Source organism: Oncorhynchus kisutch, linkage group LG16, assembly GCF_002021735.2.
Source record: "Oncorhynchus kisutch isolate 150728-3 linkage group LG16, Okis_V2, whole genome shotgun sequence".
Classification (NCBI taxonomy): domain Eukaryota; kingdom Metazoa; phylum Chordata; class Actinopteri; order Salmoniformes; family Salmonidae; genus Oncorhynchus; species Oncorhynchus kisutch.
In genome coordinates, this window is record NC_034189.2 from 25,815,793 (window position 1) to 25,832,638 (window position 16,846).

The 16,846-nt window shown below is 40.6% G+C and overlaps 1 protein-coding gene across 5 annotated transcripts; it reads right to left on the reverse strand.

Moving 5' to 3' along the window:
• Window positions 1-341: 341 nt before the first annotated feature.
• Window positions 342-12,270, reverse strand: LOC109906535 (uncharacterized). Of its 5 annotated transcripts, none has more exons than XM_020504270.2 (12): window positions 11,888-12,083; window positions 9,190-9,300; window positions 8,964-9,047; window positions 8,493-8,603; window positions 8,273-8,347; window positions 7,741-7,761; window positions 5,490-5,534; window positions 5,186-5,227; window positions 4,501-4,602; window positions 4,359-4,383; window positions 4,151-4,221; window positions 342-2,000 (listed from the first exon to the last, which is right to left on the reverse strand). In XM_020504270.2, exons 1-12 carry the CDS (start codon window positions 11,949-11,951, stop codon window positions 1,987-1,989), a joined length of 765 nt encoding a protein of 254 aa, XP_020359859.1. In that variant the 5' UTR covers window positions 11,952-12,083; the 3' UTR covers window positions 342-1,986. The 5 variants fall into 5 exon arrangements, with proteins under 5 accessions (XP_020359859.1, XP_020359861.1, XP_020359862.1 ...); XM_020504271.2 differs by having other exon boundaries at window positions 1,594-2,000; window positions 4,154-4,221; window positions 11,888-12,085; XM_020504272.2 differs by lacking the exon at window positions 7,741-7,761 and having other exon boundaries at window positions 11,888-12,091.
• Between the last annotated feature and the right edge of the window lie 4,576 nt (window positions 12,271-16,846).

The window sequence follows — 16,846 nt, forward strand, 5'->3', positions numbered from 1 at the left end:
TTTCCTCATTTACTGTTTAACTTTGTCAAGCTCTGCGAATTCTCTCTGTACAGCTAGTTCAGACATATGCAGCTTCTCGTTCTCTTTATGGATCTCCTCTAGCTCTGCTTGGTAGACTGTTGGCAGCTTCCTGTGTTCCCGGTAAAGGTAGGGTGTGGAGGGTTAGTATTTAGTATTTGATTAGGATCCCCAATTAGCCAAGGCAGTGGCTACTCTTCCTGGGCTCCAAACCTCTTCCTGGTTCTGCCCCTGAACTGTTCCTAGGCTGTCATTGAAAATAAGAATTTGTTCTTAACTGACTTGCCTAGTTAAATAAAGGTAAAATAAAAAGACAGGTAGGATTCCAGTTGAGGTGGTTTAATAACGCTGATTCACATAGAGCAGGCACGGCACAGTGTATGGGCTAAGGCACTTTAAGGTACGGCTTGACAATTGTTTTAACCAAGAATGGTTGTGAAAGTAAAAGGGGAATGTAAATACAATAGTAAATGGAAAGCTTAATACATCCTCCAATTACATTGGCTATAAACAATAATATGGCTTCAATAGGTTATGTGCTGCACAGGACAAAACAGGCTGTGACTTCACTAATAAAAGATCAGAAGGGTGTAGCCACCCAGCACTACAAAGCAGCACCATCATCCTCACACAACTGCATGAACTTGAATGCATGTCTACACAATCCACAATAAAACCAAATAAACTATACTTCACACATACAGTATTTATAGTTACAGGGCATATAAACACGGCACTGGGGAACATTATACTATACAAATCACAAATGTTCGAAATGAGATGACAAAAACAACCGAGCTAGCAAGCTTGCATTTGCTAGTTTGTGGCAAAAACGCAAATTAGCATAACAAAGATAAACTACATAAGTGTCAGCGAGTACGTCCAAAACATTAACACATGAAGAATAAGACATATGTACTCATATTTCTGAAGGACACACGCTGGCCTTGGTAAAACAAATAATGCTAACTAAAGGAAAAAACAATAGATGGCTTGAACTAATTGACTTGACTTTTCTCAAGTTACTTCCTTATCCTCAGAGCTGGAGATCGCCCAGCATGCTCTGCTTCACATAACCGGTGGGCGGAGCTACAGCTCTCCAATACTGAATAGTTTATTCTCGATAGCCTTTCCTATGGCTGTGTTATATAATTCAGCACATTAAAGATACGGTGTGTAGCCAGGTAAAATCAACATAAACTGTCGTGAGCATGTACAGGTGCAAAACAACAAATATTCAACCATAACGTTCTTCTTTATTTGAGAAATTCAAATTTTCTTTGACCAGTGGGAAATCTTATTGTTTGCTCTAATATACACAATAACTGGTTGAAAAGCAGGAAACATACCGGCAAAATAGCTAATCTTTGCAATCCTGGCATTTACACTGAAAGCTAAATAATTTATTACAACAGATTTGAAGCATACAAACACTTAATAATGTGTACTGGTCACTAACTGGTTTGAATCAAGGAATTGTGTGCTGAATTCAGGTTCAGTGCATTTGGATTTCATACATGTTTGTGTGATATAAAATCAAAACCAGTATCTTAAATACAGGGATGAGACAAACAATCCTCTTGCACCCAGACAATGAGCTTTTGGGTTAATTTATTCACATTAATTCAAAATCTAGCATTGTTTTCCTGAATGAAATGTCTGGATCTTGATCCTTGGCTAAATTACCATCAAATTAAGAATACAAAAAACAGTGAAGTACATATTTTTTTTTATGATATACAGTATCCTAGTGAATATTTTTTAACAGACACATGTTCAGTTAAGAGTCCCATATCCCACAATACTCCACACCAATCTTCTTTCCACACTATACAGTATAAGAATGTGCCCACTTAGCTTTCGGGATTCTTATATGCCATATTTGATTGTCCAGCATTTTTAGATAGTTGACGGTCTTGACCATTTTTCGGGTTGTGAGAGCTACTGTCGAATGGGACGCCCTCCCTTTTATCTTGCAGCAGCTGAAAGGGAGAGTTCAAAATTAACAAACTGGTTATGTATTGTAAAACCCCAACCCAGGATCATACAGTATTTGAGAGGTGTGGTTGTATAAATGAGACTGCTCCTTTAACATCCCTCCCATTACAACAGGAATTTCAGTAGCCAAACGTTGTCGAACGTTGCACATAGAAATGCCATGAATAGAGCTGCCGTGATTCCTTATTTCTTGTTCTACATAGCATATTTCTATCTGAATGTTACATAACGTTGCCTCCTGTTGAAATCACCCCTGGTGTGTTTACTTTGTGGTTACTCAATAGAACAGTAGAGGTCAGTATTGTATTATTGTCCAGATATCTGAGTTTGGGCTGTGTCGGCTGAAAGTGGGACAATGGCCCTAGACCAAGGGGTTAATTGCACTGTGTTGCACAAATGACAGTAGCCCACATGGTCATTTGACAGATGTCTTTATCCAAAGTGATTTAGTCAAAGAATCCTCTTATCCATTATATTTAATTATAAATCTCTCAGAGACTGTTATCAGTTTGTTATATCTGGAGTACTTCTCCTGTCCTATTCGGTGTCCTGTGTGAATCTAAGTGTGCGTTCTCTAATTCTCTCCTTCTCTCTTTCTTTCTCTCTCTCGGAGGACCTGAGCCCTAGGACCATGCCCCAGGACTACCTGACATGATGACTCCTTGCTGTCCCCAGTCCACCTGGCCATGCTGCTGCTCCAGTTTCAACTTCCACCTGACTGTGCTGCTGCTCTAGTTTCAACTGTTCTGCCTTATTATTATTCGACCATGCTGGTCATTTATGAACATTTGAACATCTTGGCCATGTTCTGTTATAATCTCCACCCGGCACAGCCAGAAGAGGACTGGCCCCACATAGCCTGGTTCCTCTCTAGGTTTCTTCCTAGGTATTGGCCTTTCTAGGGAGTTTTTCCTAGCCACCGTGCTTCTACACCTGCATTGCTTGCTGTTTGGGGTTTTAGGCTGGGTTTCTGTACAGCACTTTGAGATATCAGCTGATGTACGAAGGGCTATATAAATACATTTGATTTGATTTGATTTGATTTGACTGCAACATCCAAATCTCCCAAACAGCTTTAAAACAACTTGATGTAATGAAGTGTAGGCTTATTGTGACAATAGCAGTCAGTTATCCAAAACCATAACTAACACTTTCTCTCAGCAGAATTCCTGACCACTGACACCATTTCCCCCTTCAGCTACCAGCCAACAGCTCAAGGCTCTTATTACACTCCATTTGCACACACTGTATATAGATTTTTATATTGTGTTATTGACTGAACTTTTGTTTATCCCACGTGTAACACTGTGTCGTTGTTTTTTGTTGCACGGCTTGCTTTATCTTGGCCAGGTTGCAGTTGTAAATGAGAACTTGTTCTCAACTGGCCTACCTGGTTAAATAAAGGTGAAATAAAATAAAAAATAAATAAAAAGAGTGAAAAGAGAGGAAGGTGGAGATTGCTATGCCCAATTCCCATTTGGAGGGTAGACCTACAGATGTAGAATCTTAATTTGATCACACAATTGCCGAAGAACTTTACATACAGGGTCTGACCGGCAAACATTGACATTTGCCGGCCCAGGGAGCCACACAATAGGGGCTGTCCAAAATAATATGTGTTTGTGTGAGGAAGTCTGTATCTTTCATCCCCTGCTGGTCTTTCAAGGGAGGGGCAAAAAATCACAGGAAACACTTTCCCCTGCTCTCACCAGCCCAGGCACATTACTGAACATGCACAATGTCATATTAAAAGCTCCCAGCTTGCCGGGAATAATTGCATGTCCACGCCAGATAAAACAAAGTTGTAATGTTAAGGGATGGGGGAAAGGACAGAGAACTTGGAAAAGTTAAGTAGAAGACTACTGGTATGAGTGTTTCTCTTGAACTTTGATCATTTGATTGAAGCTTTCCTCCTTGTCTTCCAATTACTTGAAGGGTAGGAGTCATGGGAACTGCTTGGACTAATTGCCTGGTAGAATCTTTTCACACTACTGAGCCGAGCCAAACTGCACTGGTCTGGTTAAGCATCCACCATAGTTGCAGGAACTGTGCTGAAGAGGACCACTGTGCTGAAGAGGACCATAACAGCAATTGACAATGCTAACTTGCTAGTAAGTAAACAGTTTAAACGTACCACCTGAGGACTTGACCCCGAGAAGCATGACACCATCTTTGGTGCTGTCCGACCTGCTCTGGAAAGAAGCACTGCAAAGAGGAGAGAGCAGAGCATATTGGGAGTAAAATATTGTATTTTTCTTTAAAAGATGATGGTATATTTGAACTGTTCAAATGGGGTACTGTCTAAATTGTATCTTCATCTACAGTCCAAAGACTATACTTACTTTTCTGTTCCATTATCAATTGCCTCTGTTGAGGGGAAAAAAAAAAAAAGGTGTGACACTTAGTTTGTAATGTCAATAGACTTCTGTGTATGTAGACGTAGTGCTGTGCAGAGTCACATCTAATTGAGTAATTAAGTAATACCTGTGTGATCGTGGACCTTCATGCTTTTAAATTTGAAAAAGACGATGACAGCAGCCACCACAACTCCCAGGACTGGCAAAAGAATCCACAGCATATTCTTATCTGGTGACAAAGAGGAAGCCCATCTTTCTTTAGTGTGGCAGACAAAACGGTTGTTTTTCACATACGATGAGAAGTTGGATTAGTACCATCGTTCCAACAATGTATCATGTAGCCAATTTATGATGAGTTGTAATTGAACATGGCCTGACTAATGACTTTGTACACACACACACACACACACACACACACACACACACACACACACACACACACACACACACACACACACACACACACACACACACACACACACACACACACACACACACACACACACTAACAACCCAGTCAAATGTGAAGTGTATGCACCCTCTGGTGGGTGTGTTATTGGTAGAACATAGATCAGGAATAGGCAACCCTGGTCGTGGAGTGCCACAGGCACTTCATGTTTTTGATTTAACCGACCTGGAAGACCAGGTGTTTTGAATTTAGGCAATCATTGAACTGATGAATTAGCCCAGTTGGTCAGGTGTGTTGTCTCGTTGGAACAAAATTCTGCAGTACCTACGGCATTCCAGGAACAGGGTTGCCTACCCCTGACATAGATGTAGAGGTAAAGGGGTCCATAAAGTTGCTACATTACTTGATTTAGGAGTTTCTGGTTCTTCATCTCCAGCCCGGTGACCTGAGTAGAGAAATCATATACTGTAAAACTCAAATATACTCTGTAGAGAGATTTATGCAGTAAATTCTATGATAACTTCTATGAACTTTCAATAACCACGAGAAGGAGATGCTAGCTCCATAATTTGGAACTTGTCATCTGGATAATGTGTCTATTTAAAATATTATGTTTGTTTTGCTGACTGTGTGTGTTTTTCAGTGCGAGGTAAATTTGTGTCAGTGTGTGTTCATTTCTTTACAGATGATGGTAGCAGAGGACCTACTGGTATCTTGACCCACATTCCTATTGTTCTTGTCTCCTTCCTGACCTGGAAACATTGTAATTTTTTATCATTATACCATCCTGTTCATTTTCAGGTAGTGGACAAATAAGTGCATTGAGGGTAGGGTTGCAAAGCTACTGGTAATTTACCAAAGTTACCAGAATATTCAGTAATTTGGGTAATTCATTTTTGGCAATCTATGGTAACTTTGATGATTTATACTTATCTTTCATAAATGGTATTGATATATATAGTATTCCTTCTTACAAATGAAAATAATGCCATTGTTGGTTAGATGCTTTTTTCATTAAATAGGCATTGTTCTCTTGAAACATATCCACTAGAAATTCATGGAAAATATGGACACAGGTCTAATAATGAATACTATATATATATATATATATATATACAGTACCAGTCAACAGTTTGGACACACCTACTCATTCAATGTTTTTTATATTTTTTTTACTATGTTCTACATTGTAGAATAATAGTGAAAACATCCACACTATGAAATAATACATATGGAATCATGTAGTAACCAAAAAAGTGTTTAACAAATCAAAATATATTTTATTTGTTAGATTCTTCAAAGTAACCACCTTTTGCCTTGATGACAGCTTTCTTGATTTAGCACCTGTGTTTTATTAGTTTCTTTATGAAAATATTTAGTGAACATCATGACAGTAGCTAAAGCAAGGGGCTATAGCAGCACACAAGTAGACATCAAATGCATTCTGGGCAGGGCATGCCCTGAGCTCATTAAGTTAGCACTACTGGAGCGAAATTGGAGTGGGCGAGAAGGCCGACGCTCCAGCCTTTGGCAATCTTGCCAATAATGAATACTATATATATATATATATATATATATATATATATATATATATATATATATATATATATATATATATATATATATAGAGAGAGAGAGAGAGAGAGAGAGAGAGAGAGAGAGAGAGAGAGAGAGAGAGAGAGAGAGAGAGAGAGAGAGCAGGGAAGAGAGAGAGAGACAGCAGGGGAGAGAGAGAGAGAGAGAGAGAGAGAGAGAGAGAGAGAGAGAGCAGGGAAGAGAGCAGGGAAGAGAGAGAGAGAGAGAGAGAGAGAGAGAGAGAGAGAGAGAGAGACAGCAGGGAAGAGATGGAGAGACAGCAGGGGGGAGAGAGAGAGAGAGCGAGAGAGAGAGAGAGCAGGGAAGAGAGAGAGAGAGAGAGCAGGGAAGAGCGAGAGAGAGAGAGAGATAGCAGGGGAGAGAGAGATAGCAGGGGAGAGAGAGACAGCAGGGAAGAGAGAGAGAGAGAGAGAGAGAGAGGGAGCTAGAGAGAGAGAGAGAGGGGGAGCTAGAGAGAGAGAGAGGGAGCTAGAGAGAGAGAGGGAGCTAGAGAGAGGGAGCTAGAGAGAGAGAGAGAGGGAGCTAGAGTGAGGGAGGGAGATAGAGAGAGAGAGAGGGAGCTAGAGAGAGAGAGAGAGATAAACAGAAAGAGAGGGAGCTAGAGAGAGAGAGAGGGAGCTAGAGAGAGAGAGAGATAAACAGAAAGAGAGGGAGCTAGAGAGAGAGAGAGGGAGCTAGAGAGAGAGAGAGAGAGATAAACAGAAAGAGAGGGAGCTAGAGAGAGAGAGAGAGAGAGAGAGAGAGAGAGAGAGAGAGAGAGAGGGAGCTAGAGAGAGAGAGAGAGAGATAAACAGAAAGAGAGGGAGCTAGAGAGAGGGAGGGAGCTAGAGAGAGAGAGAGGGAGCTAGAGAGAGAGAGAGAGAGAGATAAACAGAAAGACAAAATAGCCTAAAAAAAGCATCTAACCAGCAATGGTATTATTTTCAATTAACTCTGCAACTGTCCCAACAACTGTCTTTTTTCACAACTGCCAACAGTCTGGCACCAAAACATTTACAAAAACGACATTCACCTAGTAAAAAAAGAAATTGTGTAAAAAAAAATATAAAGGATATTTCATGCCGAATCCCACATATTAAACACCAATGGTATTCATTAAGTTGATGGTTTATATTTAGGATAATGTTAATCTTATTTGACTATTTAAAATGTTTTAAGGGCACAGAGGGCCAGAGATAATTACAGACACCTATGATAATCTGAAGTACCCAGAAGGGCCACTAGATGTCTTGTGATAAATTATATAAAATCCTTGAAAGTTACCCAAATTCTTGTAGTTTACCTGTAAACTTCCAAATGTGCAGTAATATACCCTCGCTTTGCAACCCTAATTGAGGGACAGTGATAGTGCTTTAGATTTACCTGTAATTCCACCACCTGAAACTGAAGAAAACATTAATGGCAAACCATTGTTTTGAGGATAATACCTACACAAGGCAGGTATAACTCACTGTTCCTAGGCCGTCATTGAAAATAATAATTTTTTCTTAACTGACTTGCCTAGTTAAATAAAGGTCAAATAAAAAATAAAAATGCATCAAGTGTTTGAATTAAGAAATGAAGGCTATCCGAAATTATGTAATATCTACACAAGCTGGCTTTGTCATATTTATTTATTATAATGATTATACTTAAGTCACTTCCATTGATTGTTAGCTAGCGGTGGCGAGAGTTCGCTGAAGTTTTTAGTGGTTGTTCAGAGAAAACTCAACCATGGATTACAGTCTTCCTGGCCCATATAGACCACTTCCAGGGTAAGGAACCATCTAACGTTGAGTTGTAAAAATCCTGAAATTCCCCTTTAAGTTACGGTCTTATCCAGTCCCAAGTTATTGGTTTAGTGGGTTATTTGATGGAACATAAGTGAATAAATCAGATTGACAGTAAACGGTACCTTTCTCTTCTGGTCTGGAGGTGGTCAAGGATCCCGGTGAAGGAAAACCATGTCTCTCTGTGGTTGTCTGAATAACTGAAGAATGACAATTTTAACTTTACTGTAATCAGTAGGCTGTTTCTCGTTACAGAGAAGAAGGTATCTTTAACTCAATGCTTTGCTTGCGATCATCTATCTTATCGCTGGTGTAATTTGAGAGAGGGTAGCAACCTCCTCTTACCTTGTGGGTGAGTCTTTGATGTAGCCTGAACTGTGGTCACATTTTGGAGTGGGTCACTCGTGGGAACAGTTGTTGTGGCCTGGGTCGTTGCCCCTCTGTCTGTTACCCATGCTAAGGGGGAAGAATGCACTCCTTTAGAGCATTTCTAACATTTAAGATCTGGGGCAGTATGTATCAATCATCTTAGTAGGAGTGCTGATCTAGGATCCGGTCCGATCCTGTTCATGTAATCTTATTCATTGTGATCTAAAAGGCAAGACTCATCCTAAATCAGCACTCTGAGATGCTTGATATATGGTCAGCCTCTGGTTTATTATCATTTGGTTATTCCAACAGCCATGCATCTGTAGAGCTTATTTGACACGTGAGCACATCTGACCTCTGGTGTAGGACCTCAGTCATAGAAATACAGTTCACAAAGCAGACTGTAGTCAGTGTTTTTTTTTCAGATGGGCAATTTAAATGAAATACCATCATCCTTAGCATGTGGAGATGTGGACTGCACTGAGAGATGGGGTGATGTTGCTGTTGGTTTGTCCGTGGCATTTACTGTTTCTGGAATGGAAAATCAGTCTTAAGAGCAGAGTTTCTCATTCTAAGGTTACAATGTCCTAAGGTTTTGACAGTTATTTGAACAAGAGATTAACACAGCTGTTTGAATCGGAAACCATGTTTTGATATGTTTTCTTTTACTTACTGCGCGTGGTCTCAGCAGCGGTGGCAGCAGCATCGGTTAAACGGACAGATGTAATGGGAGTGTGGACAGATGTGATGGGAGGAGGAACACTCGTATTGGGTGTCTCAGTTGCTATGACGACAGATGAAAGATATTCTAACTCAGTAATGTAAAATAAGATGCAAATCATCAAAAAGTAGCAGCAGGAGTCGTCGGTGATGAGAGAATCTTAGACTTAAAAATGCAACCAGGTAACATTTTTTTTTAAAGACTATCACTGTCTATGAATCTGCCTATTGTTCATCTCTTGAAATATTACCTCAGAACCTTATAATATACCTACGTGGAACTTGGTCTAATGGAAGTCCATCAGGTTGCCCTGCTGCTGGTTCTGCTATTGGTGCTTCTGATCTTTTTTAACAATACTTAACTTCTGTGGCAACACCATAACCATACCGAACGACAAACAGGCAAAAAATGACTTCTTGATTTAGTAAGTTGTTTACGTTTTCAAGGCTGAATGTAATATATTGTTTGCTAATACTTCCTTTTAAGAGAACCTGTAATTGTACCAGATTTAGCAATAAGCTTCACCTGCAGACTAATTCTCGGTAAAGTGCGGCTCTAAATCCTAAAGCAAATCTAGAGGATGTGAGAGCACTCCAAAGAGCTGACATTATGACAGATCGAAAGTTACCATTTCTATCTTGGTCGCTAAAACATTTCCTCAGAGATACTGGTTCCTTTTAGATTCAAAGGTTAGACAATTGTGTTGTTCCTGTTTGGCATGGTTTGAAAGACCACTGTCTTTCTATTTATTTTCATTTTAAATAGACCGATTTTGACGATGCACCCCTGAGAAAGTCATCCCGTCTGTGACACTTTGAGGTGGATATCCTCTGCTTCAGGCCCAGACCTGTGAAAAGCTGCATCCTGTCCCAGACAGAGTATTGTTGTCCCCTGGCCCCTACTGGCTCGAACAGCCAAAGGGCCAGGAAGGGTTTCCTGTCTTCTCCCCCGTCAGAGAGGGGCTTCAGCTCAACTGTCTTCGTGCCTGATGTTTCACACTGACTTTTGAGCACATAACCCAATACTTGACCCCTGCTTTTGCCTCTTTTTCCTCTGCTATAGCTGCATTTTGTCTTGTACAGAGACCCCTCCTCGTCGGCTGTGGCGGCAGATTCACCCCTGCCCCCACCCTTTCATAATAAGTACTGTACCTTATGGCAACAGTAATAATCTATTTCCATGATACAGGCAAATGGAAAGTGCAATCACTAAGCCTACATGGTAGGCTAAATACACTTGCATTTCACCCTTTAACAATTTAGTTTTCTATATATTATGGTGGGACATATTTGCAAGGGAGAAAACGGCCATTTCTCTCGCCACTCTAGAGAGGCTTGCACTGCAGTGACCTTTGATTGGGTGTTTCTTGCAGATGTTAGATTCATACTGGAAGGAGATTTGCTGCCGATTGGACCATTTCACTTCGAAAGGGACTCTGGACAATAATCTCTCCCCCTGTGAGAGAAGGGGCAGTTTGGTTCCCACTGACTATCTGCAGTTCCAACCACCTCTCTGGGCAGCACATGGCAGTTAACGATCCTCTTGGATCCATGCCCATGATCCAATCAAAACAAACAATCTGGAGACTTCCTCTTTTTTTCCACCAGCCCAAGTAACCACTTTAATTTGTCTTGGGCCTGGACATGGTTTTATTCCTAGATGTTTTGTCTTTGTTATCCGTGTTGTCCGATGCATTACGTCCCCCGAATAGATCGCCAAAGATGGCTAAAGTTGATCATAAGTCGACTTGAAATAAAGTCAACTTGAAATAAAGTCGACTTGAAATAAAGTCAACTTGAAATAAAGTCGACTTGAAATAAAGTCGACTTGAAATAGATCCTAGATGAAATAAAGTAGACTTGAAATAAAGGTGTAAAGTGAACACAAGGTGATGAACAGGGTTCCTCACACACACCTAATAAAGACTATTTTAGGTGTGCATTTTGTCTTTCAATAGACCTTTAATAAAATAGGAATAATTTAGGTCCTGCCAATAGCTTTGGTTGGTCTCCCTGTCAACATTCATGGCCATGTGTCCCTCTTGGGTGACTTGCACCACGGGGAGGTTTCAGAGTTATCCTGGTAACACTTGACGCAACTTAACACAAAGTGTTCAGAAATGGTATACTACTTTATAAATATGAATTGCACCTTATCAAGGTTTGTGGCTGTACCTTCCTCCACATGAGGCTGACCAGGATAATATACATTATTTTGGGAACACTACACAAGATTCGAATCAACGACAATAAAAAACAACGCTGCTCTTATCTCAGGCTAGGGCAAAAATGTTGAACATGGAGAAATGTTAGAACAACTCCCAGACATACTGTGTTTCATGTCATACTATGACATAATTCATGATCCAAATGTGCTCCAAATGTTTTTTGTTGCAAACCAAGTCTGGTTAAGATGGTAAGTAAATACTACAGCCAATTAAAACAATGATCAAGACAAAATAACATAAAACACAATAAACTTCAACTACTGGTAAGTCGTGTTGTCTATTTTTGAAGTATACATTTTTCCCAACTACAACTTTTTAAATCCATTACTGACTGAATAAAAAAAACATACGATCTCCTATCCAAGTATGTTTGTAGTAATTTTTTACTCCCAAAAGCAGATCTAAATATCCATGTAGGATTACCTGCAGTGAGGAGCTTGAGCGGGGTTAGGAGGAGGATAAGAAGAGCAATCCTAAAGGTCTTCATGGTGATTCTACTGAGCACTCCCGTCCTGGGTCCTTTTTAGGGATCTGCAGAGCTGTGTGAGCCACTGCTATCAACCACTGGAAAAGTTGTTCACATTCTTGCCGATTGCTGCTTATTGGCACTTTCTTGGGAAATGGGAGGAAGTAGACCAGCTTCCCTTGAGGTCAGAGGGTAGGGGGAGGCTGCTTCGGCCAGTGGGAGAAGTCTTTCACGTGTCCCAGCTTGGACAGGAACTCGGCCCCTAAGGTGTGTTTGTACTTCAACGCCAACTCCTGTCACTTATTTTTTCCTGCCCGCACGTTGCAGGCGTGACCGGTGTGAAGGAATCTAGTAAGTGTCTCAGACTAGGCTGGGCTGTGTATGACCCAAAACAACATGTACAGATGTAGGATCTTAATTTGATCACTCTTTTGTTGCTGAGAATTTTCCTGCAAAGCAGGAAATGCAAACGGGTAGTATATTTGAGTTTTAGAAGGCTTCTAAAGGTTGTAATTTCCACATTTTCCACCAATTTCCTACACCTGTAAGGCCTATCAGTTCAGAATGGCCTTTCAGGAAAATAATTTTGCCTCAAACTGAACTGCATGTTCAGCTCTTCAGCATACCCTTGAGACACCCACATTTTCAAAGGAACTCATTCAAGGTGACAAATAATTGTTACACTTCTTATGTGAACCGTGCTCAATAAAACCAATATAATAAAACCAATATAGCATTGATCTCCTACCATGCCATGGTATATTGACAACACTTTAATTTACAGTTCTCTGTAAGTCTTCCCTAAGTCGTTGTATATGAGAATGTGGCAGCTTATAATGAGGGCAAAAACATTTTTTACGCCCTTGTTTAAAAAAATACACTGTAAACCCAATTGTTAGATGTAGTATGTAATCATATAACAAAATATAATTGCAATGAAAATAAAGTCAATACTGTCTGATAAATAAATATAATGGACTGAGTGTCCATTTTTTTGTGTGAAGTGTTTAAATGCAAAAAAAAGGGTGTATAAATCACTGCCTATAGCAACTCAAAGCCATCAATTTGATTATTCATAATTTCAATTAATTATTTAAAAAATATATAAAGTATGAGCAGAAGCAGCGCACATCTTTCTGAAGGGATCTCATTCTTGAAAAGCGATTTTTCATATACAGTTGAAGTCGGAAGTTTGCATACACTTAGGTCGGAGTCATTAAAACTAGTTTTTCAACCCCTCTACAAATGTCTTGTTAACAAACTATAGTTTTGGCAAGTCGGTTAGGACATCTACTTTGTGCATGACACAAGTAATTTTTCCAAGAATTGTTTATAAACAGATTATATCACTTATAATTCACTGTATCACAATTCCAGTGGGTCAGAAGTTTACATACACTAAGTTGACTGTGCCTTTAAACAGCTTGCAAAATTCCAGAAAATGATGGCATGGCTTTAGACATTTCTGATAGGCTAATTGACATCATTTGAGGCAATTGGAGGTGTACCTGTGGATGTATTTCAAGGCCTAACTTCAAACTCAGTGTCTCTTTGCTTGACGTCATGGGAAAATCAAAAGAAATCAGCCAAGACCTCAGAAAAGAGTTGTAGACCTCCACAAGTCTGGTTCATCCTTGGGAGCAATTTCCAAACGCCTGAACGTACCACGTTCATCTGTACAAACAATAGTACCAAGTAAAAACACCATGGGACCACGCAGCCGTCATACCGCTCTGGAAGGAGACGCGTTCTGTCTCCTAGAGATGAACATTGGTGCGAAAAGTGCAAAACAATCCCAGAACAACAGAAGGACGTTGTGAATATGCTGGAGGAAACAGGTACAAAAGTATATATATCCACAGTAAAACGAGTCCTATATCGACATAACCTGAAAGGCCACTCAGCAAGGAAGAAACCACTGCTCCAAAACCGCCATAAAAAAAGCCAGATTACAGTTTGCAACTGCACATGGGGACAAATATCGTGCTTTTTGGAGAAATGTCCTCTGGTCTGATGAAACAGACTATTTGGCCACAATGGCTTGCAAGCCGAAGAACACCATTCCAACCGTGAAGCATGGGGGTGGCAGCATCATGTTGTGGGGGTGCTTTGCTGCAGAAGGGACTGGTGCACTTCACAAAAAAAGATGGCATCATGAGGGCGGAAAATTATGTGGATATATTGACGCAACATCTCAAGACATCAGTCAGGAAGTTAAAGCTTGGTTGCAAATGGGTCTTCCAAAAGTTGTGGCAAAATGGCTTAAGGACAACAAAGTCAAGGTATTGGATTGGCCATCACAAAACTCTGACCTCAGTCCTATAGAACATTTGTGGGCAGAACTGATAAAGTGTTTGTGAGCAAGGAGGCCTACAAACCTGACTCAGTTACACCAGTTCTGTCAGGAGGAATGGGCCAAACTTCACCCAACTTATTGTGTGAAGCTTGTGGAAGGCTACCCGAAACGTTTGACCCAAGTTAAACAATTTAAAGGCAATGCTAGCAAAGAATGTATGACGGGGGGTGGGGGGGGGGGGGGGGGGGGGATTTGCCTGATTCGCTTTATATTGTGATAAATTGCAGGCCACACTACTTGACTAAAGAGTTTTCAGCTATACTTTTCGTGGCTGTTTATTTACCACCACAGACAGATGATGGTACTAAGACCGCCCTCAGTCAGCTGTATAAGGAAATAAGCAAACAGGAAACCACTCACCAAGAGGCGGCGCTCCGAGTGGCCGGAGACTTTATTGCAGGGAAACTAAAATGAGTTCGACCAACTTTCTATCAACATGTTAAATGTGCAACCAGAGGGGAAAAAAATTCTAGATCACCTAACACCTTTTTTTGCACTATTGGTTAGAGCCTGTAAGTAAGCATTTCACTGTAAGGTCTACACCTGTTGTATTCGGCGCACGTGACAAATAAACTTTGATTTGATTTGTATGTAAACTTCCGACTTCAACGATATTCAAAAACCCTCATTACTGCTTTTTTTCTATGGGATTGGTGAAGACAGCTCATTGTGGAAGAAAATGAATGAAGCGGAAGAGTGTGAAGCAGCCAGAATGCTATTGATGACGTCTTCCATTCTTCTTTGTTTTCATACGAGTGTCACGCACCCAGATGACCTTACACTGGTTGCTTGAGAATGTTGCTGTTATAGTATTGAGGTTGCAGACATTCACTTCCCCCGTATGAAGAATGAAAAACAGATCTAAAGAACTTCTGGATAGATCTACTGAATTAGCATTCTAAATCCAGATATGTGCTTGCTAGAGGATTTGATGCAATAGTCGTTACTTGCACCTTCATGCAAATCATGTAAAAAATGTGCACACACAATTTTAAAAAATGTAAACAAATGATATATCAGTGAATCCTCACTTAAAAAGTGTAGGGCCAGGATTAAATCCAATTGTGCTTTGCAGCTATTCACCGACATATGCTGTGTTAACCGTGAATATGGTCTCCGCGAAGGCAGGAACATAGCCTTTTAAAGGTGCATAGCCGACAAAGTGCGATCAGATTAACTTTGAGCTTTACCTGTGAGGTTTATTACTTTGCTCCATTCCAAAGTCAAGGCTCTGGCCTTCCCTAAACAGGATGTTAGAACCTGCTTCCTTCAATTGTGCATTGTTTCTCATGTACAACTGAACAAGTCTGACAAGGGCCACTGGGAGGGACTCCAGCTGCAGCTCTACCTCACGCTCGTGACACTGTCAGAGCCCCACCAAACCAGTCTTAAATGTTGGTGGCACTGGCCTGCTTTTTGATAATATGTACATCTTGCAGAGTGTAGCTTGAAAAAGCTAACATTGGGTAACACACTTTGTAATTGATTGAATTAGCTGGGGTTTCATCTTGACGAATCACTATCAATGACCATTACCATTGTTGTTACTATTATTATGGTCCAATAAATATTTTTCACTCTGCTCTGTGGGAATACAGCTATTGATCGAAGGTCAGAATCAGGGTGGGAATGTGTTTGTTAAGGAAATATCTAAAGCATCACAGGCATTACTCATCTTAAAGGAAAGTATTCAGAACCCTTGACATTCTCCACATTTTGACATGCTACAGCCTTATTTTAAAATGGATAAAAAAATGTTTTCCCTTATCAACCTACACCCAATATCATATAATGACTAAGTTAAAACAGGTTTTTAGACATTTTTGCAAATGTATTAAAAATAAAAACGGAAATATCACATTCACATATGTATTCAGACCCTTTACTCAGTACTTTGTTGAAGCACCTTTGGCAGCGATTACAGCTTCGGGTCTTCTTGGGAATGGCGCTACAAGCTTGCCACACCTGTATTTGGGGAGTTTCTCCCATTCTTCTCTGCAGATCCTCTCAAGCTCTGTCAGGTTGGATGGGGAGCGTCACTGCACAGCTATTTTCAGGTATTTTCAGAGATGTTAGATTAGGTTCAAGTCCGGGGTTTGGCTGGGCCACTCAAGAACATTCAGAGACTTGTCCCGAAGCCTCTCCTGCGTTGTCTTGGCAATGTCCTTAGGCTCGTTGTTCTGTTGGAAGGTGAAGTTTTGCCCCATTCTAAGGTCCTGAGCGCTCTGGACCAGGTTTTCATCAAGGATCTCTGTACTTTGCTCAGATTATCTTTCCATTGATCCTCACAAGTCTCCTAGTCCCTGCCGCTGAAAAACCTCCCCACAACATGATGCTGCCACCACCATGCTTCACCGTAGGGATGGAGCCAGGTTTCCTCCAGATGTGACACTGGGCATTCAGGCCAAAGAATTCAATCTTGGTTTCATCCGATCAGAGAATCTTGTTTCTCATGGTCTGAGAGTCCTTTAGGTGCCTTTTGGCAAACCTAGGGCTGTCATATGCCTTTTACTCAGGAGTGGTTTCCGTCTGGCCACTCTACCATTAAGGCCTGATTGGT